A 26,941-nucleotide genomic window follows, 5' to 3' on the forward strand; every position below is an offset into this window, starting at 1 on the left:
TTTGATTTAATACGGTTGTTCATCCTGCTAGGAATAGATTATATGCGCCTTCATAATTTCCTTTCTTTCTTCAATTCACATGGTCAATCTATGGCTTCAATATAATTCTCCACATCATTGCTACTGATTGACATGCTAATATATTCTAATGTGCTGCATCTTGAAAGTATGGCTAAAGTAAATGATGCATCTTATGTGACTCAATCTTCCCTCTTATCGATTTGTGCTTCTTTGATCTTTGGCACATATCATCACCATTTTCCTCTATCTTTTCTTCTCTTGTTTTTTTGCTTCTCTTCCTTGCGTCTTCTGCTTTTTTATTTGGTATGTAGCCAGCATATGCATGTAGATCAAGTTGATATCCTCTTTGTATTCATTTTTTCCTAGTTTTCCCTTATGTTTTTTATCTTGTGCTTACATATACTCGTCAATTTTTCTATTTTGCCTTACTTGGGCTTTCTTTTCTACCATCAAGTTTGCTTCCTCTTTCTAATTATTTCTTTATTTGCTACAATCATCAAAATGTTGCACATGGGCTCAGTTGGGCCATCTTATTAGTTTTCCCCTTTTTGTTTATTGGGCTATTTGCTACAATCATCAAAATATTGCACATGGGCTCAGTTGGGCCATCTTATTAGTTTCCCCCTTTTTGTTTATTGGGCTATTTGCTACAATCATCAAAATGTTGCACATGGGCTCAGTTGGGCCATCTTATTAGTTTCCCCCTTTTTGTTTATTGGGCTTTGGTTAAGTCTGGCCCAAGTTGGTTTTTCCCTAGCTATCCATTCCTGGATGCCACATGGTTGGCCAATATGTTGATTCTCTCAATTGATCTGTATAGTTGGAAGATTCGATTTCCGTACCTTCTCTCGCTTGGTCTATTTGGCTTCCTTGCCTATTTAGTGCCATACTTGAGTCTCGTTCATTCCGTCCTCTCGCACGCAGCTCCTTCTCTTGTGATTTTCTCTCCTCCTCCCCTCTCCCCCTCTCTCTCCTTTTAGGTCTCCAGATTAGATCTAGTTTTCTTTTCTCTATCATGTTTATTGATTATGGGGTCAGATTTCAGATGATGCATTCTTTATGCCTTGTATGGTTTCTTTGTTCTTGATTTTTCTGTATTTTCTAGTCTTATCGTTTCTTTGTTCTAAGATTTCTCCCTTTTACTTAATGGTAGAACGAATGTTTTTTCTTCTTCTATTCTTCACCTTCTTCTATAGGTTTCTTGAAAACTTTCTTTGTTTGCATTTTTTAGTTTTAGGGTTTCTTACTTCCCAGTTCTTGTGCTTCTTCATTTTGGCTCGTTAGTTTCATCTCTATCATTATTCTTTTCTTTACTCCTTTATTCTATTTATTTCTTATTTGTGTAGAGTAGATTTAGGGTTTCTTTCTCTTAATTCTTTACTATGTTTCCATTCCCCTATTTTTAATTTTATTTTAGTTTTTTCGATTCAGTTCTGACTTTCTTGTTAAAAGATACAATATATGTTTCTTTGAATCATACTTTTGCAATAATCTATTCATTCTAGCACTATAGTTACTTTTTCCTTAGTTCTTTTGTATGAACTAATAATGAATCATTACTTATTTTAATTTACATACTTCTTTTTTGCAGATCTTATCCATCTGTGTGGTTGCCTACTTACAGAGGAAATTCTAGAGGTACGTTTTCTTATTTCTTCTGCAACTTACTCCCATTACTAGTAATCTTTACTTCTTATATGCGCATATAACCTGTGTATGTTGTTTGTGTAAGTAACTCCTTAGTTCTTTCTCTAGTTTTACTGTAAATTTATTCTCTCTTTTTTTCATTTCTTGGGTGTCTATATTATTATTATTTTTGTGTACTTTAATTGCTCTAGATATATGATTAACCATATTTGTTGTGGAAATTTCATTGCATTTAGGTTAGTAATATAATAAAAATATCTTAGGTAAAGACAACTATAGAATTGTAATAAGAATAGAAATGTGAACACTTGAAACTAAAATTATAGCATACATTAAGTGCTATTTTTAGCATCCATTGATTTACATATATTTTTCTATTGTTTTCCTTTCTTGTTTGAGTATAATCTATAGCATACATTTTTGCAAGTTATTTAAACCTATATTATCGAGCAAAGAATGCTTTTTTTATGTATGTAGAGTTCTCTCTAACCACCAAACTTATAATTAACATATACTTGTCATGTTCAAATTAGCTACTGATACCACTATAGTCCATATTTGTAACTTCTTAGTTTTTCCTTTGATGTTTTCTTGTATAGCCATAGTGATACCTTTATTTATGTTGTTTTATATGTGTTGTTTGAGTGTAATTTGTATGATACAGTGTTGTAAAAAGGATGTTCATACATATTTTGCGAAGTAGGATTTATAGAAGGTTATCTTTGTTTCTTTTATGAAGCCTTTTATTTGCTTCCTTCGATTTTTCTCCTATTTCTAATCTCCTAACGAAATTATTACATAAGGTTGTCACTGTCCCTCAACCTATTTGCTCCTGATTATATGATTATTTGGATTCCATAGAAAATCATCTAGTTAATTTGTTGGGTGCATATGTATGTCTTTTCCTCTATTTGTTTAGAGGGTTGTAACTGAACCACATCCAATTTGACTATCATTATATGTTAATTTGGATTCCATAGAAAATTTTTTGCTCAATTTTTTTTGCTATATATGTAGCTTTTTTCTTCTATTAGTATGGAGGGACCCCCTGGGAAGTTAGATTTGACTATAGGGCCATTTGACTTCTACCTATATAAATATGTTATTTGTTCCATATTTATGTAAGGTTGTCACTGACTCATAACCAATTTAATGAGGTAGGATTTAGTGTTGTTTGGTTATGTCCCTTATCTAGATAGAAATATGGCTTGTGTATTTGGTTTAGAGCACTCTATAGTATTCTCTGGCCTATTTACTCCTAGTTTGATCTTACTTTATTGATCTTGTTTGAGTGTAAGTTGTAGAATACATTAATTTATACGCTTTGTACATACATTCTTTGTCAAGTATGAACTTCTTTTCTTCTATTTGTTCTTTTTTATATAAATTTATCATTTTGTATGTCTAGGTTTAGCATACATAACCATTTTTTTTACTTTCTTGTAGAGTGGTGTCTTGTGTTTGTTGCACTCTCTAGTTGCAAGGTATGTGTCTTTGCTTTACCTTATCATCATTTACTCGTAATGCTTATTGTTCTATGCCATATTTCTATTTGGTTGATCATCATTGATTTACATTAAGTATAATTTGACCATACCATGGCTTGTTACCTAGCTAATGTACTTCAACTTTCTTTGTTCTTTTTCTCTATGTTAGGAAGATGATTAACATTATGAATAGCATGCTGACGGTTGTGTGCCTATGCCTCCTTCAACGCTAAATTACTTTAGTATCCAAGATACGGTCCTTGCAATAGACTTTGTATGTCCCTATGGAGAGTGTTGCTGATTTCCAGCCATTTGGTAATGTCCACATTGCTAGTGAGATATGTGGTTCTAGTGACTTCAAGGTCGCGGGAACTCCATCTCGACGTCTTCTGATCTACTATATCAAGTTCGTCATGATCAAAAGTTGGATGGAAAGTGCAAGGAGCATGGGCACACTACTGTTGCATTTAGGTTTGTCAAGGAGGTCTGCAACACAAAGGCAGGGACTTGATATTATGTATGATTTTGTTGACAAGCTTTATGTGTTTGAGTATATAGCTTCAAATGTTACGTCCTCTAAAGGTTCATCTAGGAAGAAACAGAAGATTGTGGACTAGATGGATCCAAAGGAAATATGTGATTGATAAATATGTTTAGTTTGGTAGTTTCTTATTTTAGGTGTCGTTATCTCCTATTTAATCTTACTAATACTTATGGCTATTGCTTTGTGGGCATGGTCTAAAATTTGGTCTTGTTTTATGGTTTCTTTGATTCATCGTATCAACTTGAACCCTGGTATCTGTATCTAAATATACATGAGTTCTGCCTCATGTGTGGTTGCCTCAATTGTTTCTTCTCATTTTGTTTCATTCTTTGGTTAATACATGTCTCCTAATCTATTTTTATTTCTAGATTCAAAAGTTAATTCTATTGTTATGCTTCTTCTTCTTTGTTTCTTTACATCTCATAGTCATATTTATTTCTTGCAGTCTGTTGTATTGTCTTTGCTGCTACTTCTCAGTTGCAGCTAGCCCTCTTCAAGGTATCTTTTCTTTAACTTTTTACTTGTCCCTTTCAATTTACTTGTTAGTTTCAGTTTGTTCTTTAACTTTGTTATTTTGTTTCCATCCCTTCTAGTTGTATTATTTTTCTTAGGCTATATATTTAATTCTAGCCTAATGTAGCTCAACTATTGTTTTGTAAGGAACATGGATAAGCTTATGGATAAGTATTCTGATGGGACTATTTATATGTCGTCTTCCATGCTTCAATACTTTGGCATCGACAGTTATGGTCCTTGTGATAGGCTCTTATATGCCCCTACTCAGGGTGGTGTCAAGGCTCAGCATATGATTAAGGTTGTGATTGCTACAAGTCAAATTATTGGTTGTCATGACTTTAAGGTTGGAACCACTAATGATGGATATTTCTTAGTTTGTTGTGCTCAACCATACCATGCTAAATTGCTTGATGGCAAGTGCAAGGAACATGACATCACTACAGTTTGTTTTAGGCATCCGAAGTTGGTTTTGAAACCTGATTTTTGCTTTGATTCAATGCACGAATTAGTTGATTCATCTGCTTGTGCTAATTACATGCGCAAGTTTGATGTTTAGGTGGTCATTCAATATCTAGTTTCTTTACATTGCTAGACTCTTATGGTACATGGATCTAAACTGTCTTGGAGTTATCTGGTCCATGTTCTAGTTAAATGCTTGTTTATTTCTCTAATGTACTGGATCTTGTTTTATAATTTAATAGATCTGTGTTATTTTTTATACTACTATTTTTATTTTCTAGTTTTGCAAAATTTCCTCTTATATTTCAAATCTATTTCATTGTTTAAATTAATGAATGTCATCCATCCATTTGAGATTTATTTTCAAATGGATATTCTGTGACCACTGAACTTGTATCCAGATCACTGTGACGTTTCATTGGATGTTGATCTAATGGTACAGGCTGTGAGTTTGCAAATGTTGATCCAATCGAAAACGTGTATGTGTCTGCAATATAGAATTGGTATTACCAAAATTACTTCATATTGTTGCATGAAAACTGACAAAGGCAAGGCACGTTTGAGTACCACACCATGCCCAACGCGCAATAATCAAAGCAAGGGTACCTACCTTACTTGATTGTGTCATCTTATCTATGATGTGCAGTCTTTTACAATGAGCATATCAAACTTGGGGGCAACTGAGAACATCTGGGCTACTATTTCTTCCGAGCTCTCTGCGCCGTCTCGCATTTGTGCAGATGTCCAAGCACGGTTCCTTGAGGGCTTTGTCAGTATCAGGAGGTGGAGGTGGCACCCCGAAGTTGAACTGCAATAAACAACAGCGTAGACTTTGTTGTTAAGTGTTGTGCTTTATTTTGAATTTTGGTCATATACTACACGAAAACATGTACAAATGTCAGGTGCAAAGTTCTTTTAGCATTAACAATCGACAACAAAATGTAGTGCACAAAGTCTGAAACTATATTTACCTGGCAGCTATAGTCTTCAAAATTTGGCTCCATGTACAAATCTACGCCCATGTGATCTTTGAAGAAAGTCTGAAAATGGAAAGTGTAGTTTATTCAAGGACTGGGGAGGAGTGTTAGATAAATACAAATCCAGCATTCATGTATAGACATGAGCAAACCTGAGTTGGTAGTTTGCATGTGTTGATGCAAATACCAAGGCATTTGCTCTCTTCCAGATACTTGCATTTCTCAACGAACACCTAGAAGTTTCATCATCAAGTCAAGGTAAAAAAAGTGGTTTCAAAGTCCAGAGTCATAGTGAATAAAACAGACAAGGAGTAGTTGAAAGTTGGAACAAATCGATACCCCACTTGACCAAGATTTTCCATCAGGCAGAGTGACTGAATTAACTGAGCATGGGCCCATCAACCATTGGCATGAAAGTGCTGTCGCTCTAGCTTCTCAAGAGAATGCAGCAACACCAAAGGGACCAAGTTAAGAAGAAATGAAGATTGTATTATACATGGAAATGCTGTCTGTACTTTTTATCTAGAAGTAGACTCACCAAGCATCATGGCAGCTAGTTGACCATTAGCAATTGGCGATAAAAGACCTTTGTAAAGAACAAGCAAGAGAGGCGGAAACAATGACTGTAGTACTCGGACCTGGCGGTTGTAAAAAAGAGACACAGAAAACTAAGGTTGATTCAGGTACTAAAGTTTCCATGACAGACAGATGTGCAGAGACTAGGAAGGAACAAGATCAGTGACATACAGCAGCTTGCTCAGTCTCCAAAGCACTCTTTCCCTTAACCATGAGACGGTTTGCTACCTCCATTAGCCCAGCATACCCTGGCTTTTCGGAATCCCATCCAACCTCCTACAGCTTTTCAGAGAATCAACAGAATGTAATTGCATGTCTTTCTTTTATGCAAAACTGTGATATTACATATTGACCTAAAACTTAACAGATACTCGTGAACAGGGGATTGGCTTTCTAAGGGCCTGTTTGGATGGATCAGGACTAACAACTAGCCCAATTAGCTCATATATGTGAACTCATGGACTAACAACTAGTCCATGACTAGTGGACTAGCAATTAGTTTGCCTGTTTGGATTTTTTGGGACTAAAAATTAGTCAACTGTTGTTAGTCCTATGGATCCAAACAGAGCCTAAGTACTTGTACCTTATCCGAAGGCTAAAGATGCAAGCGGGCTAATCCGCGAACCCGCATTAATCCATACCGAAGCCATATGAAATTTTCTTTCATAGCCACATCTAGGTAATTTTTCAGGTTGTATGCAAGTGTGTATATTTTTCATTCATATATGACAGTGATTATTCTATATGTCTCTGGAGTGGCAGTCTGTCTGAAAACTATGATATCATTGAATCTGGCCATTTGATATAGAAATACAAAGTTCCAAGGTAGACCAAAGTAGTCCAATAAACTAAACTAATAATTGTCACGAGTTTAGTTATGCGCCTGGCGTCAATTTCTCAGGATTTGTCGGACTGTTGATCAAAATTACCCAGCACAAGCTGCTCCAAAGCAGAGCAGAACCTGGTGATGAATTACTAATGTTCAGATTCAGAAGATTCAATTATGACATCATTTAGTATCTACTATGGCAGAATTCTAATAAACCAATTTTGTTTTTTGTTCTCCCTTGTACTAAAAGAAAAGAATCTAATTAGATTCTTCAGAAAAAAGAGAAGCTAGTGACAGGGTTTAGCATCATCTAACTGGAGGAGGGAGGGAATGAATCGGTGGATGGAGTGGAGCTCACCTCCACCATCTTGCTCCGGAAGAAGGCGAGGAGGAGGTCGTCTGCGAAGGAGGGCCGGTACTTGCCGCCCTTCCCCGGCGGCGCCGCCGCCGCTGCATCGACCTGCATCCAAATCAAGTCACTCTAACAACCACCAGTGCCGGCACTGCCGCACACGGCACGGTTGGTATGGAATTAATTACCTGTGGCGAGGAGCAGCGGAACCGGCGGCTAGGCCGGCGACCGAGCTGGGGAGACGAGGGCGGGCACGAGGAGCAGGAGACGGCGCAAGAAGGCGGGCCGCCAGAGGTGAGGGGAAGGCCGCGGGTCGCGAGCTGCGTCGCCATGGACACAGAAACGGACAACCGCTGCCTACCAGTGGTTGCCGTGGTGGCGAACACAGCATCGGAGGATACTTAGGATAGCCGGCCCGCATGGACCCACAACTTCGATCTAAAGACAAGAAAGCGTAAAGGCAAGACGCGCGCGCACGGTGGCCACGTTAGTAAAAAAATTTTACATCATTGGATGAAAATCGGACGCTGGCCAATTGCCTCTCTGCATATGTACGGGGCTTCAGTTTGGTTGTCGACCTCTCATTGGTTCGGTGAAAAATATCTCCTCGCCCTCTCTTGCCAGTTCGCACTCGGCTCTCCCCATTCCAGCTCTACTCTCTCCTCCCTCTCTCTCCCGATGCGGCGGTACAGCCGCGCACGCCCGCCGGTGCGGGCGCGGGGTGAGGGCGCCCACGGTGTTGCGCCGCGGGTGCCGGCGAACCGGGCGACTGCAGCCCCCGGCACCACAGCGCCCCCGCGCGGGTGGGCCCCGGCGATGGGTGCGAGCGCGGCGCTGGGCGCGGGCGCGAGCGAGCAGCCCGGCCGACGCCGCCACCGGCCCGGCTGGCCACGGGAGGCCGGGGAGCGCGCGGGCGGGCGCGGGCATGGGAATCGCGCGGCCTGGCCGCGGCTGGCCGCCCGGCCACCGCGGGCGCGGGCCCCATCTGCCAGCCGCCGCCCAGTCGCTGCGCAGTTTAAGGTGCGCTCTCTCTTTCTCTCTTTCTCTTGCTCCCCCTAGGCTTGCCTACTCAGTCTTCCTTGCTGGCGGAGGCCCACACCGGCGGATCTGGCGGATCCGGTGCCTCCATAGCCGGATCCTTCCCTCCTCCCATTGGATCTGTGCAGAGCACCGGCCAGGAAGACGGCGGAGGCTGAGGACGGTGGTGGCATGGGGGAGGACTGGGGACCAGTGACGGCGCTGGCCACTACCTCCTGCGCATCTGCTCCTCGTGCTGACCCTGTGGTCACTCCGGATGACTGGTGCATGCATCGGCTTTGTTCTTCTCCTACTCTCCTCCCCATGGCATCTGTAGCTGTTGCTTCCCCCATGTGCCCTTCCGTGCCTCCCCGAGACGTGTTCTTGGCGCAGCTTTTGGCTGTAGCGTGGCCGCCGAAAGGTGAGGTGTGTGCTGTGCGTTAGTTCATGGTGTTTGGATATAACAGGGTCTGTTCTTGTGATTTGCTTCCAGTGTGGCGTCTCCTCTTCATCTTCAAGTTGCGGTGCTTTTAGATTCCCTTCCATGTCTCTCAAATAGAAGCCGCTCCCATCATGTCCACCGTGTCCTCGCCTTATCCTGCTAGGCCTCCTCTTCCCAACTCCATTCTTCTTGTTTCCTCTAAGGTTTATTGGTTCCTACTGCTCTCTTCCATTTCCATGTCAATCAGGACCAAAAAAATGGTCGATTCTTATACATTGACTAACTGCGAGTGTGTGAATGCTTTGTTGTAGGTCAGCACAGTCATCAACGTGCTTTGGTGGTGAGCTCGTTTGTATTGTGTGAGGGGGTGGCAGGACTGGACTGACAGAGTTGGAAGTATGTGGAGCAGGTAGCTGGAACAAGGTATATAGTTTAGCAGTTGGAATTCCCCGATTCTTACTACTTTATAGTTACTATATTTATCTGCCAGAAAGCTGTAGAAGGAAGGGTGTTTGAAGCTTTAGTCTGGTGAGGTAGCAGTAAGAGTTCCCAATAAGCTTTAATATGCTTATTACAACTATAGGAACCAAAGATTAAAGCTTATAGGAATCAGATTTGAAGTCATATGATGGCAAAATAGTTGCAAATTTCAGCTATTCCTATATCTTTGAGTTTGATTCATGGAATTGCGGTATGTGTTACCCTGTGCCTTTGTGGAGATTGATTCAACTGTGTTTTGGCCTCCTGTCCTAATGGTAACATTATATTTTTCCTAAAAAAATGATGACCTCACCGATTTAAGGTTGCACATTGTTAGCTTTGGTGTTTGCTGCTTGGTTGTCAGCTCCCATAAACATGCAGGCCACTTATCTTTCGCTCTATTTAGATTAGATAGTGATCCCAAAGCTTAATTAAATATTTAGACTTGCTAGGAGTGTGCTGTAAGATGTTAATATCACATTTTTAGTAAATTCTCACTACCATGTACTCTGAACACATATCTTGTGTTCTTACAAATTGCTTAGTGATATTAAGGAAGAGCAAATTCTCTCATCTAAAAAGGATTTATTCACTGAAGTATACCATCTTCGAAAGGGTAAGCTCTCGCTGATGGACATGTACCTTTTCTCACAGGCTTGTTCCAAAAACTTGGGAAGATAATGCTAATATCATGTACCGCTATGTTTGTCTTATGTAGAAAACTAAAACTTTTATTTTTAAGGATCTCAGTCTATTATGTAAAAGCAGTGCACCACAAATCATAGGTCTGGTACCCTGCATGATTTCTATTTCTACAAAGGCACTTACTAATGTCAGATTACTCTACATACGCACTTACTAATGTCAGATTACTATAAGTATGGTATGTTCATGGTTTATTGATGCCTTAAGCATGTTCTTTTTGTTACTGCATTGCTAGATTGAAGTTTGAGAACATATTTGAGCATGTTCTTTTTGTTACTGCATTGCTAAATTGAAGGTTCACATTGGCATTAAAGTACAAAACGGCTATGGTCTTACTGAGACTTCTCCTGTTGTTGCTGCTAGACGACCATTCTGTAATGTAAGATGATAACTTTCACTCGATTTATAGAAAATACGTGTAATATTTCTATTTCTAAATAAATTTATTAAAAAACTAGATTCAAATATCTATCCAATTATACTAATTATGTATCATAAATATTAATATTTTTTTAATATATGTTTAGTCAAAGTTGTTTATCGGAAAGTGAAAACGACAGACATTTAAGGACGAAAGGAGTATATGCTAAGTGTCTTTCCTGGAAAACAAAACAAAATTAGAGCTCTGCCTACATAGTTAACTGTTGTCAACTAGCCGGATTTCACTATGCACGAATGAAAAACACCGTTCACTCTCACACAAATTCTCCAGATTCATCTAGATTCCTCTAAATTGTCAATGTGATTGCTCGAAAGTTCCATAGAACGACAGTGTCTATTAGCACCAGGGCAAGGAGGGATGGAAGCATCCGTACACGCATTAACGGAAGCACCTTCTGTCGCGATATATGTTCCTACCAAAACAATGACACTGTTCATGGCGGAGGCAGTTGCCATCTGCCGGTTCCTCAGGTCCGCGACACATGTGCTGGGTTACAGTGTCGTTGACGAGATATAGGCACATGAGTGTATGTGACGGGCTATTAACATGAACGCTTGGCTTGGCAGGAGCTATACAATTCTCTCAGACTACAGACGAGATATGCAAAACCGTCTGCAGCAGCTCCGGTGAACAGGTGCGTCATAGTTTGAGTTTCTATCCCATCTCACAGTCATCAGTTCTACAGGGTTTCCATTGCAGTTAGGCATTAGTGCAGCAGATGTGCTGCTAACTATGTTGTGCCCATGTATTTTCTGTCAAAATTTAGTCTGGATATATTGATGACGGCCAGCCGCTTAGTGTGTGTGCTCTTATTTCTAGATTAGCTTAGTTGACAGTTCGGTTTTGGTCCCCGTGGATGTGTGTTTCCTAATTGCTGGCTCATGACGGACCTAGAACCATACCTTTCTTGAGCAAGAATCAATATATGATGCTTTCCACCTTAGTGCGTGCACTCTTATTTCTAAATTAGCTTAGTTGCTGCTGTTATTCTTGCAGCTGAAGCAGAACTTTTCGAGGCCTGGACCGCAGCTGAAGAAATCCTGGTAAAAGTTCCTGACCATAGCATTTGGATGGATTCCCTTGAATGAAATACGATGGAGCTTTATCGGGTCGATTTACACGTGAGCTCTGTTCTGATGATGTAAACAGGTTCTTCCCCGACGTGCTGCTGTGAGACTGGTGCTGGTGCTTTGTCATGTTTAATTGTCCGCTTAGTTATCAGATCGAACTCAAGGGTGCCTACTACTTTCCTTAGAAAATGTAACTGGTCATGTGGTCTTTTTGCGTGTATTCTGCTGTGCCGGCAAAACAACTGATGTTGTGTGGGACAAGTACGCTGTGCTACTTGACTTCTGTGTTTTACTGTGCCATTCAGAACTCGAAATAGTCTTTTACATTGCCTACTTGGTTTCTGAAATTTCGATGAATCGAGTTCGCTTTCTATTCCTGAATGGAGTTGGCCACGTTGTTGGTTCTATTTCCGTCTGATCAGATATTTAGATTTGGTCTCAACGCAGATTCTGAGTACTTATGCCACTATATGTATTTGCAGACAAGGTTATGGTTGTTAGTTATTGGCCTCTTAATTAGTGCATATACTTGGATGATCTAACCAGCGTGGATCCGGAGACATGGGTTTTGATTATTTTTATAGCCCCTCTTTTTTCATGCAAGACATATGTCCCCGTCTGTTCTTCGGACTACAGCTATGAGTTATGAAAGATACCTTATCTGTGTGTTTAAAAAACAAGAAAAAAATCAAGTCTGTGTATAACATGCGTTATTTCGTTTGCCAGGTAGAACTATGGCCATCGCTCGCGTGCATGGGCGCGCGCAAGTCACTAGTAAGTTATATACCGTGTACTCCTTCCGCTTTCTCCTCCCCCTTCTCCTCCCCGTCGCAGCGCCATGCGGCTGCTCTATTCTGGATGTCGTAAAAGTAAATCATGGATGTTGCACATATTGTTTATGTTGCAAGTGTTTCAGAGACACGTTGCAAAAGTTTGTTCAAAATATTTTATCTGTTAGATGTTGCATATGTTTCACACATATGTTGCAACAGTACGTATCAAATGTTTCATCTGTTCTAGTCTTCCGTTGCAGCAAGTGTTCTTATGTTGCAAGTTGTAAGTGTTCTATCTGATGTTGCATATGTTTTCACATATATGTTACAAGTGTATGTTCTAGATGTTTAATCTGTTTCAGACGTACGTTGCATTCAAGTGTTTCATGCTGCACGTGTTTCATGCTGTTAGGAGAGTTAGGAGGCATGGGGGAGTGACGGTGGCATGACACACGTGCCAAGGAATTGGGCGCGGCGAGCTGGTGGCCAGCGAACCCGATGCGCGGTGCGTTGGGGGCTGACGGTCGGGGGCACGATACGGCGGGGTGCGCCTACAGGGCGGGGCGAACAGATGGGGGCGAGTCGAATCAAGGCGGACAGGGCGGATTGCAAGTGAGTCGCACATAAACGCGCTCCATGCTGAAAAAACTTATCTACCGGATTTATAGTTGTCTTCTTTGCTCTGAAATATCGTTCGATTAATTAAAATAATAGAGTAACTTCGACACAACGTTTATTTGAGTCCTCAAACACAAATTTGAGAGTTAAGAGGGAAAAAACAAACTCCAATAGGATCTTGCTAGGGCGTCAAATTTGAGAGGCTTCTCAAATCACCCTCCCATCCCTCGTCCCGAGTGCACGCTTCATCTTCCATGCTATCCGTGTGGCTTCTCCCGCGCCGCCACTTCTCCGCCCGTGTGGCTTCTCCTACGCACACTCTCCTTCGGCGACCAACCCAGCATCCCCTCCCACCAACTTGGCAGATGCTCCCTCAAAGACTAGTAATTTTTCACCGGTTGATGAAGGAGTACTACCAGGCATACCAACTCGTTTTAATAAATCCACGCCCATGTGAACTAAAAACCTCCGCTATAGTTTGTTTCTGATTATTTGTTGCTAAATCTCATTCGTTGTCAGCAGCTTGAACAACCATTTGCTTACGAGTGCAATATTTTCTTCAACTCCAATTTGGCCGTGGGTAGAAACTTAAAAGGCATACAATTTGAATTGGAGGGAGTAAAACAAGCAGAACCCCCCCGCCCCCCAAAAAAACTTCGCACCAAACATATAGTGCGGCTGGCATGTTGGTCCATGCTCATGTGTCCATGGAACACGATACATATTTTGTGCTCCCCCAATGCAACTTGAAAGTTAAACTGATGACTCTATTGCGCAGTTTCATCAAAAGTGCTCATAAATCCACCCAAGAAGCCAGCACCATTACAGCTCCCACATAGGATTTCACGCTTTCCTCTGCAAGATAAAAAGTAACGACCAGTTGGGTAAATCAAGCTTCTGAATCTCAAACGAATCAGAGGATTTATTAAGTAAGAGGAGACCCATACGTCTAAATGGCCGATACTTATACTTAGACGGTCTAATGAACCACTCATAGTGACACAAGTACTTTTTGTTATACCTGCAAAGCCAGCATAAAGCTCCAGCTTTAAATCGACCTTCAAAATAGTCAACAGAATTCACCCCACTTCCCTCACATTTGGTGCATGCGATTGCACCTGCCAATTTACAGTGAAACTGTTACAACAAAAGGCACAGCAAAACTGGAAAGCTGCTATAAGGAGTGGATGCATAGCATGCATCAAGACGTCTTAATCCTCTGTAGAAGAATGATGCATTACAATTAACAAACAGTGCTTCTACAATCCAACGTTAGCATAGTTATATCTGAGCAACAGTAAGAACCTTCAGTCTGAGCCAGTGAACCACTTGCAGGGACCTGGATTTTTCTGAAGTACTTATTTTGGTAAATGTTGTACTTACAAGGTTACAAAATAAAATTGCTTCAAAGGATGATGAAACATCTAAAAGATTGTGCAAGCGGAATTTGTTGATTTTGTTATATTATGCCAGACGTTTTTTTTAACAGTTGAATTTCTCCTATACTTAGGGGTCCATGTCATGTACAGGAATGGTAGCGGGAGAAACTATGGTAACCTCATACATATAGTATCAGAAACATTAATCAGTCAAGATTCAGGAAAAGTATTTAAACTACAGTATTAAAGATTGCTCAGGTATAATTTGGTGATGAAATTCCATTCCATGCGTATGGAGATGAGTTTTATAGCATATTATTGGTAATGTATATTTCAAATGTATGGTGAAATAAGGGTTGCCATATTAAGGTATATCAGTGTTCAATTCATGCTTTGATACAGCAACAGTAACGAAACCCCCGATACTGCATTGACAAAACAGAATCCTAAGCCCAATCAGGAAAAGAAAGGGTCATCTGTGTAGTCTGTAACTGGTTTCTGATCCACTTCTACTTCCTTTACATATAATTATTCAAGTAAGGAGCCAAATGGCCTTGAGATGCTACATACTGTATCCCTACATGAACACAAAAACATTTAACTGAGATGGAAAAAAAAATTGTTCCTGTAAATTCAAACAAAAGCGTGCTCACCATTTCCTTCGCAGTCCTGGCAAAGAATGCTGTTCACTTTTTGAGGCTTTTTAGCAGACTGGTCATTTTCTGTGGCCTGTTTGAATGAAACCTTTCAAAGCTTTGAGGTGAAAAGGCAAATACAGATAAGGAACCTTTCAAAGCATATATTAGATCCATTTAGCTGAAGATATAGGGACCATAAATTTCCTGCATTGTTTCTATAATCTGGGCAATGAAGTCGTACAGGGAAAACTTAGAAACTATTGCACCATTGCACCAAGAAGGGATTATCTCCATCACCTATTAACTAAAACTAACGGTGATATGCAAGGCTGATCATCATTGGATTTCATGAGTCGCAGGGCTATATTATAACGTGAGTGCTCCTACAACTTTACAAGCTGTGGAAACATGCACATTGTTGGATTGTGTGCACACCTCCAAAGCCACCAGAATGCAGAACAAAGATTAATTTAATCGTATTACTGTATTCTTAGCAAGGTCTGGACGCCCCATTGAACAACATATGCTTTTCTATTCCGCATTGCATCTTTTTTAGTTGGATGTGATAGTAATATAGTAGCAGATCTGATTTTAAGCTTCTGCGATATTGTGCACTAACTAGTGCTAGGTTTCTGTTGGTTATTAGATAGCTATTAGTGATGGATCTGTGATAGTGAATATATTTGATGCTCATAATTCTATAAATTATCCTTCAGAATAAATTCTGTGATGCAGCTCCACTTAAGTCTTGCAAGACTAATATCACTCTCAAACCATTACTTTCATGGTCCTCCTGAATGCTATTAAGTATTTGTAGTTTCCATCTTACAAGGCAGTTATTTCACATGCAGGACATGGATTATGTGGGCCCTGCAGGTTCCTGCTAAAGTTCCTTTGTCCTTCAGCCAAGTTAATTTTTTTCTGAAATTTGTTCGACTCATGTGATTAATTCCTACAATCTGGATATTAGCACAATGTTATAACTTATCACTTGAAAACTCAAATGCTATTTGCTTCTATGTGTCCTCTTTCTGCTGGAATCTTTCTTGGTTTTGTTTCATCAATTTCTAAACTGAGGTTAGTTATCTGCCTGTAATTACCTGAATCATGTGTTCTGCATTCCTCTTGGAAATAGAAGATTACATGTTTGTGATTTAGCATCTAAATTATTCAATTACAGATATCATATATCTGTCACATGTGAACTTGTACTTACTATAGCTATCCTTTTTCTTTCTTTCATTCAGCATAACCAACCGAGTTGGGAAAAAGATCCAGAGTGAAGCATCAGGATTTTCTATTACAAGCGGAGAATGGACATTATGCAAAGTAGTCCATGTATTATTAGAAGAAAAATTTAGACAAGTATTAGGCTTGTGTCTTTTATTTCTCAGTCAATGTTTGAACCAGGTCCTGACTGCAAAATCTATTGGAGTCAGCCCTTGCAACTGAAAGTATTATAATAAAAATCAATATATTTCATTGAGATTGTGCTCTGTTCGTGCATTTGTGAGTCGACCTTTGTTCTTGAATGCTTATCATACATGGACAGTTGTAAGGATTTATCATGAATATTTTTGAGCAACCATATGTATAGTAAATCAAAAAATTTCAAGATTGGCCATTGGCAATACCAACAGATATATCCGTTGCCGTTGAATGTTTTTTTTTGGAAACAAGCCGTTGAATGGTTATATCCATTGCTAACTTGCAACGCTTTTGTTCACCATATGTTGCACTAGACCCTTGCAATGGCACTTCTAGCAACACATGCTAAATGCGTTGGTATAGATGCTTGCAACACTAATACAGACTTCTAGCAACTCTCAATTCTTCATGTACTCATGTAGTCCTATGCGAACTATGAGTCTATGACATGAAAAAGCGAACATGAGCACATACCGTGACAAGAAAGAACAACAATTTCTTATTCCAGTTCTCTGAAATAGTATACCAGCAAGTTTCGAAGAAAAAAAAATAGTAAACTAGGAACCCTAACCCAAAACACCAAGAGCAGAGGTAGAAAAAATGAACATTGGAAACATGTTGGCCGTATCGGGAGGCGGGCAAGACAAAGCAGCTGACCTTGGTCTTGACGCACAGGTGCTTGCAGCGGCTGGAGACGGGGCGGAAGGAGATAAACGAAGAAGGCGATGATGCTTTGAGGAGAGCTGGAGGGGAGGGAGCAGTGGCAGTGACACTCGCCGTGGCTGCCATCGATGAGGACGAAGTGGTGGGGAGGGAGTGGAAGAAGGGACGGACGGCCAGAAAGACTCCCAATCGACACTGATAAGGAGAAGACAGGGGTGGCAGCGGGACGGGTCCGGGCCAGGTGAAGCATCCGCACACCCGCACCCCGAAACCCGAGAGTCAAACCCGCACCCGACCCGAACTTTGCAGTCGGTGTCGTGAGCAGAGCAGGGGCGACCGCCGAGCAGGAGCCGCGAGCAGCGATGGCGGTGCCCCGCCAGCAGCGGAGCAGCGCGTGGTGGTGGCGCGCCTGGGCCCTGAGCACGAGCACCATGCACGGTGCGCCCGTGGCCTCGTGCTGCGCTGGTAGCTAGTGTCTGGACGCGACGGAGATGGCTGCTGGCGGCTGCATGGCTGAGACACAGGAGGATGGGAAGGAAATTAAGAAAATTCCTTATTTGACACTAAAAAAACTTGTTGTTCCTAACGTAACACTCAAAGTTGAAATGTTCCTTATCCGACCTCGGCTGAAATTTATGTTCCTAAAATGACACTACCGTCACTTTGGACCTACTGTATGGTTAACTGACGTGTAGGGCCACCTGTTAAAAGACTAATATGCCCCTGGCTCACACAGAAAGAGAGAAGAGAAGGGGATAGGGCTTCAAATCTCATCGGGTTTGGCTTTGTCCGCATTGGATGGACGACGGCGGCGGCGGAGCATCAGAGGCCGACACGGGCGGGGCTGGAGCCGCATGCGAGGCCGGGGCGGGCTCCCTACGCGAGCCCAGCACGGCCAGGGCGAGCGCCGCCGTTAGCAGGGCCGGGGCAGGCTCCCCGCGCGACGCCAGCACAGCCACGGGTGGGGCGGCCTGCACTGCGGCCGGCTGTACAGGGTGAGTTCGTTGCCTTCCATCTTCTTGTGCACTGCTTGCTGAAGATGTTGAGCATGTCAGCGGATGCAGCTTAGCTTCCTTCTCATGTAGTAGTATCTGTTATGCGTACAAGGTGCTCGATCAAATGTCGTGTCAATGCTAAATTTTATTATAGTATGCCTCTCATATCTGAATCTTCTCGCGCTCTGCCAATTTCCAAGACTGATGAAATATTTGGATTTTCTAGAACTTTGTTTTGCCTTGCACAATGTTTATAGTGCACTAATCCCTGCTTTGCCTGACAAGTCTCAATGGCCTAAATCTGAGCATGAATTTTTCATGCATCCACCACTGCTGAAAGCTATTGCTGGTAGGCCTAAAACTGAGAGGCACAAAGGCTGTAGTGACAATAAAAGGAAGAAAGGGCAGCACCAATGCCCTATATGTAAAGACTATGGCCACCATTGGCACAACTGCAAAAAGGGAAGCAAAGAAGACATAGAAGCAATGAAAGCTGTGAGGTACGTGCCAATGTTTCAGGTTCCATTCATGCATAGTTTGTACAATCAATAAATGTTTAATTTGTAATTTCTTATGTAGAGGACCACCAAAAAAGAGAAAAAAAATGCAATTGTATCTGATCAAAGTTCCATTATGGCATTGGAAGATGAAGCTCCAGCAGCTTCTATGTCCTTTCCACCAAGGTTTCCTCATCTCTCATTGTTCTGAATTTATATTGCATCGCATGGTGACTCATTATAGTCCTTCACACTTCTGTAGTCAAAATTTGGAGGCTACAACTACTAAAAAGAGAAAACATGTTGACTTGTGTTCTGAAGCTTCAAAAAGGCACTTCTAAATCTGAAAGCTCATGTTGAACTCTAAGTATAATATACTAATTCTGATTTTTAGTAGCCAAAGCATGAAAATTTCAAGTAACAAAAAGGGAAAACTTGGTAACTCGAACTCTGCAGGCTCCAAAAGGTAGCTGTAATAAATCTGGACTTCTTTTGCATAGCACTTTTACATATGTTCTTTAAATAATTGTTGATATACATGAACATGTATAGGTCACGAAGTGGCTCAAATCAGCCCGAGGGACTTTCAATTGGCGAACCTGAAGGTGTTAAGAAGGGGAAGGGCAAAAGGAAGAAGGTAATTTCTAAAAAGACTCCAAAAAAGAAGTTGGTATTTGATAGCCCTGCAATGGGCACAAGGAGCAAAATGGTTCAGCCTGCAAGTCCTGCAATGAGCACAAGGAGTAAAAGAAGACTGAGTTTGTGAATCTGAGAAGCTGAAATGCCATGTCTTTTGGTTTGGATGTGAACCTGTATGTCTCAATATTTATGTGAAGAGAACCGTGCATATGAACCTCATATTTATGTTGTTTGGATGTGAACCCGGATGGTTTGTGAATCTGAATGTTAGTGTATATGCTAGCTGGATGTTGTTGATCTCATGTTATTGTGGATGTTCTTTCAACTTTGTTTGCCTTATTATCATGGTGCAAATAATTGCTGCAAAAATTTATCTATGCACTCTGTCCAAATAATTGGTGCAGAAATTGTCCAAAAAAAAGGTGCACAAATGGCCTAAAAAATGCTGCAAAAATTGTAAAAAAAAAACACCAAATCATTTTTGTACTCCAGGAACAGCAACCATGTTAAATTAAAAAAAAGAGATGGCGTTAAAACACCTCCGTGCCGGCCAACAATAATTCCTGTACAAGAGAGAAGGTGTCCAGACTAAAAAGCTGAAGGAGGGGCAAAATCATCTTTTTGCGTCTCAGTTAACACCGTTACATGGCCATTCTAACAGTAGTGCCATTCTGGGAACGTAAATTTCAGCCGAGGTCGGATAAGGAACATTTCAACTTTGGGTGTTAAATTGGGAACAACAAGTTTTTTCAGTATCAAATAAGGAATTTTCTCAAGGAAATTTGGGATGCTTTTGGTTAGAGCATCTTCAAGGCCCAAGAGATTAGCCAAACAATTATGATATACAATGAGCGTCCGTTCCGTCTGGACAGACCCGCTCACGGAACGACTCGTCCTCATCCACTTCCGCTCCGCCTCCCTCATCCTCATCCCCACTCTGTGCCCCCGACTCCACACGCCCACTCTACCGCTCCTTCCCTCATCCCCATACCCTGGCTCACTGTCGCGACGTGCTCGACGGACGCCACGCCCGCTCCAGCTCGTTGCCGCCCCACCCACCCGTGCTCCCTCCCTTCCCTCCTCTCTCCCCCTCCGCGACCTCCATTGCTACCCTACGCTCCCCAGCGACCCGGCTTCCGCTCCCCCCATCGGGGACGAGGACGATGACGGCGGCTCCGACGAGGTAGGTCGGTCCTCATCTGGATCTGAGCCCTCCTCCTCTGGATCTGAGCCTCCTCTTTCTTCTCTGGATCTAAGCCCTCCTCCTCTGGATCTGAGGGACGCAACAGTGGCTAGGGTTTCGGCGAACTCTGAGGTCTTATTCCCTCCTCCCTTTGTCGATCTCGAAGGTGATGGGCCAGGGGCTAGAGCAACCTGCACCTCGAACCCATCCCCTTGATGTTTTGTAAGTTCTTGCTGTTTCTCTGTGTTTCAAGGGGATTTGGGGATGTTGCAACAGATGATTTTCGAATGTTACAATAGGGTGATTTATGTGTTGCATAAATGAAGTTCTAATGTTGAGATTTGTATTTTCCCCCTAATGTTGCAACAGATGATTTTAATTGTTAAAATTACCTTTTTCAAATGTTGCAGCACTGAAAGGTGATTTGAGATGTTTTCCATTTCCATGTTTCATGGTTGATTTTTGTGATGTTGCAGTACTACTGTTTGACATATTACAATACATATTTGTTGCAGTACATAATGTTCGATGTTGTAGTATATAATTTTCGATGTTGCAGTACATATTTTTCGATGTTGCACTATATAGTTTTGCGATGTTACGGTATTTATATTCCAATGTTGCACTACATAGTTTACATATTTTATGATGTTGCACTTGAAAGTGTTTCGTGCTCTTGGGACAAGGGCACGGTGGGGAACGGGGCGTGGTGGGGGAACGGGGCGCGGTGGGGAACGGGGACAAGGGCATAGTGGGGAACGGGCTGTGGTGGGGGACAGAGGGCATGCGCGCGGATGGCGGTGTGTCAGGGGGACGGGCCGCGCGCGAGTGGTGTGGTACGGGCCGCCTGATTTTTTGGTTCGCTCGTATTGTTTCTGAATTGAATTGTTACGCTAATTTGGTCTGGATCGGATGGTTCCTGAGTGCCCCCAAGGTGCGTCCAGACGCGCGCTCGTGCATGGACGTCGGGTGCTATGATAACCGTTAGCCAAATCATTTTCTAAAGGTAAATTGACTATTATCAAAGAAAAAGTCTCAAACATACTCTTTAGATGACTCTTCAAATTTAGTAGCTCTCCATCCCACCTTATTCGCTCTCTACTTTTGGATAGCCTACCTCACTAGCCATCCAGCCTCTTGGTTTTACAGAGTCTGTTGGAGTACTCTGCTATTTTTTTGTCAAATCTATTTTAGAGAGTAGCTAAATCAGTAAATTTGGCTAGTCTTTTCGGATAATCTCTTGGAGATGCTCATCTCGAGTGGTAGGAGAAAACCTAACCCCAAAACAAGTTATTTGGGAGCTTTAATATTTTTTTGAGGGGCCTATATAGGTCTTCACTCGAATGAGAAATTCTCTCCCAAAATCACATATGTCGCGCGGGACCCATCTGTCAACGGGTAATCTTCTTCTCTATATTTTTTTTCACCGACCCCTCTTCCTATCTCTCGCTCTCCTCTCCATCCCAGATCATGAGACGAGCACCGCTGACAGTGGCTCCTCCTGAGCGACAATGGCGGTGCTCCCCTACCCATAGCCAAGGAGCTCGATTTGTGCCTGATAGAGGTCAATTTGGTAGGGTAGGAGCTCCATTCGTTGGCGGTGGAGGTCGATCTAGTGCTCATGGCGGCTAGGATTTCATCGTGCTAGGAAGGATCAACGACGGTTGCTTGTGAAACTTCACTTCCGCCAAAATTACATGGTATGCGGGGAGGGATTGTTCCCCTTTTTTGTGGGGTGGAGGGCTGGTTTTGAGGGGATGAGAAAATTTTTTCTCATCTGTGGAGAGTACAACCCCGGATACCCACGGTAGACCACATGGGCTGCGCTCCTAGGGGCAGCCCAGCCCACAAGATGAAGTCTTGCGGGGCACGGCGCTGCTCGACGTCTCCCGCAAGACACCAGGAAGATATCCTGAAGATACTACGAGATCTATTAGGATACATATGATCCCATGATTCCTGTAATCTGTTATTACTTTTCGGTTATCTCCTAGATCTAACCAACTTGTAACCCTGCCCCCAGACTATATAAGGCGGGCAGGGACCCCTCCAAACTCATGCAGTATCATACGATATCCAATACAATCCAACAGACCACAAAGAGTAGGGTATTACGTCATACTAACGGCATGAACCTGTCTAACTCGTGTGTTTCTGTTGCCTTCTTGTTCTCGATTACACGCATCTCTGCCGATCAATCTACCTTCGTGGGATACCCCTCGGAGGACTACCGATGATATTCTGTCGACAGTTGGCACGCCAGGTAGGGGTGTGCGTGTTGTTTCCATGTCGAACAAGATGGTACTTTCTGCAAGCTCTTTGTCCCTCCCACACCCTGGCCAGATCTTCACGGTTGGATCGATCTCGTGGATCATCAATGCTGATGGGGTCGGAGAGCTCATCGAGCCGGTGCAGATCAATACTGCGTCGATCGCCCCAACACCTGCGACTACAGATTTGATCTCAGAACCACTTTTGAGGTCGTCTTCGCTGACAACTCGCCGCCCCGCTCTCCCGCTACTAGAGGAGGTGAATCAACAATGATGATCTAATTGCATCCATCGATCAGGTTGGCCAGAAGCTCGCCGATTGCCTCTCCATCATAGAATCGGCTCTGACCACTCTAGTTCAGCGCCGACCACCCTTTGATCCAAATCTAACTGAGGCTGCTTGGGAAACTCTAGGGGTTATGGCCCTACCCTTTGGGTTCACCAACGTCGCCGCCGCCTACCAAGATGCCCTACAGGGCAAATTCACCGACCAGGTTGGAGATGTCCATCTTCTCGCTGACCAGATCGCCGACCAGCTCCCGCCGTCTGTCAACATGCTACACATCGGCCGACGCCCTGAAGCATCCCTCCAAACCATCTTGGAGAAGAATCCAGACTCTGAGTCCTAGGGCTCTACAGAGACTATTGCTGAAACCATCACCGAGCAACCTCCCTCCCCTCCCTTCCGTGGAAACGTAATCTTCAACGTTAGCGTCGATAGCCCCCTCGCGGGAAGGGGAAACCGAGGAGGACTGTGTCGCCTGCGTCAATAGGAACATCAACCGTGCTCAGCGTCGAGCAAATGAGGCTGCCCTTATGCTAGCCGAGGCACAGCTCGACTCACAAGGAAGGCCATGCCAACTCCAGCGCAACCTCGATGATGAATTTGTCTGCGTTGACGACCACGACATCTACAAGACCCCAAGCGCCAACCTAGCTGTGGCTGCCAACGAGCTCGCTAGGCTCCTGCAAACACCGGAGGTCGCCAAGGTCACCGCCATGCTTAAAGCGGTGCACTGTCAGGTCAACGAGAGTCGCTAGGATCAGAGACCTTCATACTACACAAGCTCGATTCGCCGATCAGCCGCGCCAAGATCTGATCGCTGCCTAAGTCATTTCACTGACCAACACCGCGACAACAGGCAACCCCTCTAGGGGGATCTAGGGGCAACCGCATTGAACACCCTCGCCAACATGACCAGGAGGTTGACCAGGACGTCTGAGTCCACCTCAACAATCTGTGAGATGCGCGACGATGTATCAACGAGCATCGTTTCAGTCGCCATGAAGAAGAAGTATGCCACCGTCAAGAATACGAGCAAGAGTTCGGTGATCCAGACTCGGCCCTCTAGCCACTCAACGCCAGCAACACTACAGATCATGATGCCGATAATCCGGAAGGGCCCCCAGCATTCACGAGGGCACTCTGAACACTCCAGTGGCCCCGTGGTTTTAAAATCACTGGGGTCAAGCCCTACGAGGGAAGGATGAACCCCACACAGTGGCTACAGGCTTATGCCACTGCTGTGCGCACCGTTAGAGGAGATACCAGTGTCATGGCAAACTATCTTCCCATCATGCTCATGCCAACCGCGATGAACTGGTTCACAAGCCTTGCCTTGGACTCCATCGGATCCTAGGAAGAGTTGAAGGAGGTCTTCACCGACAACTATATGGCTACGTGTACTCGGCCAGGCACCAAGCATGATCTGAACCGCATCTATCAGAAGCTGTCCGAGCTCCTCCGTAGCTACATCAGACGCTTTTCCGAGATGAGAAATTCTATTCCCAACATCACAGAAGCTGAGTTCATCACCGCCTTCGTTCAAGGACTCCATCACCGTGATCTTCGCTCCAAGTTCAACCGTAAGCCACCCATAGGGATTAGCGAGATGATTACAATCGCCAACTAGTACGCCGATGCTGAGGAAGCCAAGGTGCACTTCAACGAGGATGCGGGCACTCATCGCCCAACTCGCCGCAGTGACGATAGCCCCGATGACCGGAGCCACAGCGACCACCGCTACGACGACCGCAGTCACCATCGAGATAGCGGCCGTGATCGGCCAGAAGGATCCAAGTCTAGTCAATATCGCTGAAAGTGCATTTGCCCCCTATGTGGGTTTTGGTGTATTGATGACATCCAAATTAGGGACTAATGTGATCTTAAGGAGATATGTCACAACTATTTGTCCCATGAAAGAATCAAAGAGTTGATAAAGATGAAATGGTATCCCTCAATTTTTGAAGTTGTAAAGGTGGACAAACTCGAAGCGCTCTCCAAAGGTTTTATTTTTTTCTTTTGAGTTTAGGATCCGCCGCACTATTAAGAGGGATGCAAACTTAGTTGGTCTGAGGAAGATAGAGTGCTCAAGCATAAAAATAAAATCAATAGAGAGACACTCTAGCACTCCACGGGCACATAAAATATTTTTCTGTGACTGTAGGTGTCGGAAGTCCTGTAGCACCCAGTTTTAAGAACAAAACCAGATACACACCATATGTGAGCCCAGGAAGTCAAATCTCACATATAGCTACAAATAATGGTAATATCAAAAGACAATGCTTAAATACATAACGTATTAGTATAAAGAATATAACCTCAGAGTATAGATAGCGGAAAGACAACTCCAATCTTCAGGCGAAGACTCCAAATCCACAGGGACAACTGACTGGTTGATCACAAGCCTAACTCCTCCAAACTCTAGCAATCTGGTACCCATCCGGGATTTTCATCCAAATATTTGAAAAGTAAAGCAAGCGTAAGTACATGTCATACTCAACAAATATAACATGGGGTTTATGAGGCTCAAAAGGCTGACACTGGTTTAACTGCGATTAGCTTTTAATGAGTCATGATTTTAGCATAGGAGTAGTAACAAGTTTATCTCAAGCCCATAAACACATGATCAGGTAAACATGAACAATGAATAGCATAAACAATTAACCATTAGTGAGCATCTTCATCATCAGTATCATCTATGTTCATCATCTATTCCGTAAGGGTTCCAAGGCCGCTCATGACCGTGAGCACGGCTGATATACCAGTTTTACACTCTGCAGAGGTTGTACACTTTCACTGTGAGTCGTGATTTACCCTTTCGCCCGAGGCGGCCAACCTCTTGACCCACTACCAAGGAAGGTCGGCAGGGTTCACTATGAAGCCTTTCAAAGGTTCGTCTAACAAGTTAGGGCCGCTAGGTTTCTATGGCCTACGAATGTAGGGCTCCCCTTCCGACAGGCACAATGACGCGCAGCCTATACACTGACGGACAGAGGCCGCACTATATCCAACCCGAAACACACCCCTCTTGCGCCATATAGGTAACCACTAACAAGCTAGAAAAGGTCCTCATACTGAGCTAAAGCCAGAGCCATGTAGCCCTCACAGCTGTACTGTAAGTCCCGGATGATCACTTACAGATAAGTCCTTAGGGAGAGGAATCTAGAGCACCATAAAAACAGCCCAATGCTCTAGCCCCCTTATTCCATGTTGCTAAAAAGCATCTTTTAAATGTTTATTGCATATACCATTAGTCAAGTTACAAGATCATGGTCTTTAATTGAGCACTAGCATCATACTACCCAATGCAATACCCCAAAGGTATCAAGGTACGAGGTACAAAGTACTAGGAATTCCTTAATGGCAGTCAAGGTAGACACATGCAGTATGAATTAAATGATTAATAGTGAATAGGCAACAAGGAAGATCCCATGCTATACTTGCCTTAAAACACCGATCCTTCGGTAAGCTTTAATCTTCAACGTTCTTCTTCTTCTTGATCACCACGTATATCTCACCGACTGGACGTAATCATAAAGCACCACACAAGCATCCATACAATCATACACGAAGCAAACAATAGAACTAAATCAGAACAATACACCAAACATAAAATCAAGATGAAAACTTTATAAAACGAATCTACGTCTCGCTACGAACACATAGACGCGAAAAACACGCTAATCGAAGCTACGGTTAAAATGATACAACTATCGATAGATTTACTCATAAAACTGTTAGCTTCATGTGTCTTAATGGTATAAAAACATATATAAGATATTTTATAGAGATTATAATTTAAGTCAAATTTAGATTTGATTTATAAAACTAAAGTGAAACAAATCATAAAATCCAGTTGCATAATTGTTATTTAAGATATGATTCAAACCATGAAATTCCAGTATTAGTGACATGATAAACACCGTTACTAACGCGTAGATCTTGATGCTATGAATCTAACGCAACTTGAATGGACTAAAACGGATCTAAGACGCAGAAGATATGATTTAA

The 26,941-nt window shown here is 42.7% G+C and overlaps 3 protein-coding genes and 1 long non-coding RNA gene across 16 annotated transcripts; 2 read left to right on the top strand and 2 right to left on the bottom strand.

The window, feature by feature from the left end:
- Positions 1 to 5,035: 5,035 nt before the first annotated feature.
- On the bottom strand, positions 5,036 to 7,822 carry LOC136512969 (beta-carotene isomerase D27, chloroplastic-like). Of its 3 annotated transcripts, XR_010773263.1 has the most exons (9): positions 7,597 to 7,822; positions 7,415 to 7,516; positions 6,399 to 6,503; positions 6,190 to 6,319; positions 5,991 to 6,082; positions 5,804 to 5,884; positions 5,646 to 5,714; positions 5,285 to 5,482; positions 5,036 to 5,161 (listed from the first exon to the last, which is right to left on the bottom strand). XR_010773263.1 is itself a non-coding variant. In XM_066506968.1 (8 exons), exons 1-8 carry the CDS (start codon positions 7,738 to 7,740, stop codon positions 5,339 to 5,341), a joined length of 867 nt encoding a protein of 288 aa, XP_066363065.1. In that variant the 5' UTR covers positions 7,741 to 7,822; the 3' UTR covers positions 5,268 to 5,338. The 3 variants fall into 3 exon arrangements, 2 of the variants coding, with proteins under 2 accessions (XP_066363065.1, XP_066363066.1); XM_066506968.1 differs by lacking the exon at positions 5,036 to 5,161 and having other exon boundaries at positions 5,268 to 5,482; XM_066506969.1 differs by lacking the exon at positions 5,036 to 5,161 and having other exon boundaries at positions 5,268 to 5,482; positions 6,190 to 6,289; positions 7,597 to 7,818.
- Positions 7,823 to 8,020: 198 nt separating this feature from the next.
- Positions 8,021 to 12,764, top strand: LOC136512039 (uncharacterized). 11 transcript variants are annotated; one of them, XR_010772962.1, is made up of 8 exons: positions 8,021 to 8,846; positions 8,919 to 9,070; positions 9,179 to 9,290; positions 10,348 to 10,431; positions 11,061 to 11,128; positions 11,491 to 11,537; positions 11,644 to 12,338; positions 12,750 to 12,764. XR_010772962.1 is itself a non-coding variant. In XM_066506049.1 (6 exons), the coding sequence occupies exons 1-2, from the start codon at positions 8,087 to 8,089 to the stop codon at positions 9,209 to 9,211; spliced, it is 375 nt and encodes a 124-aa protein (XP_066362146.1). In that variant the 5' UTR covers positions 8,021 to 8,086; the 3' UTR covers positions 9,212 to 9,290; positions 10,348 to 10,431; positions 11,061 to 11,128; positions 11,491 to 11,537; positions 11,644 to 11,973. The 11 variants fall into 11 exon arrangements, 3 of the variants coding, with proteins under 3 accessions (XP_066362146.1, XP_066362145.1, XP_066362144.1); XR_010772961.1 differs by lacking the exon at positions 10,348 to 10,431 and having other exon boundaries at positions 8,893 to 9,070; XR_010772960.1 differs by having other exon boundaries at positions 9,179 to 10,431.
- A 336-nt stretch (positions 12,765 to 13,100) lies between these two features.
- Positions 13,101 to 17,228, bottom strand: LOC136513598 (protein BUNDLE SHEATH DEFECTIVE 2, chloroplastic-like). Its single transcript, XM_066507570.1, has 4 exons — positions 17,058 to 17,228; positions 14,988 to 15,063; positions 13,977 to 14,073; positions 13,101 to 13,810 (listed from the first exon to the last, which is right to left on the bottom strand). The coding sequence occupies exons 1-4, from the start codon at positions 17,187 to 17,189 to the stop codon at positions 13,723 to 13,725; spliced, it is 393 nt and encodes a 130-aa protein (XP_066363667.1). The 5' UTR covers positions 17,190 to 17,228; the 3' UTR covers positions 13,101 to 13,722.
- Positions 17,229 to 18,342: 1,114 nt separating this feature from the next.
- On the top strand, positions 18,343 to 18,889 carry LOC136512146 (uncharacterized). The gene is made up of 3 exons (XR_010772989.1): positions 18,343 to 18,558; positions 18,638 to 18,741; positions 18,818 to 18,889. It is a non-coding gene; the product is annotated as an uncharacterized lncRNA (long non-coding RNA).
- The last annotated feature ends 8,052 nt before the right edge of the window (positions 18,890 to 26,941 follow it).

Source organism: Miscanthus floridulus, chromosome 16 (assembly GCF_019320115.1).
Source record: "Miscanthus floridulus cultivar M001 chromosome 16, ASM1932011v1, whole genome shotgun sequence".
NCBI lineage: Eukaryota > Viridiplantae > Streptophyta > Magnoliopsida > Poales > Poaceae > Miscanthus > Miscanthus floridulus.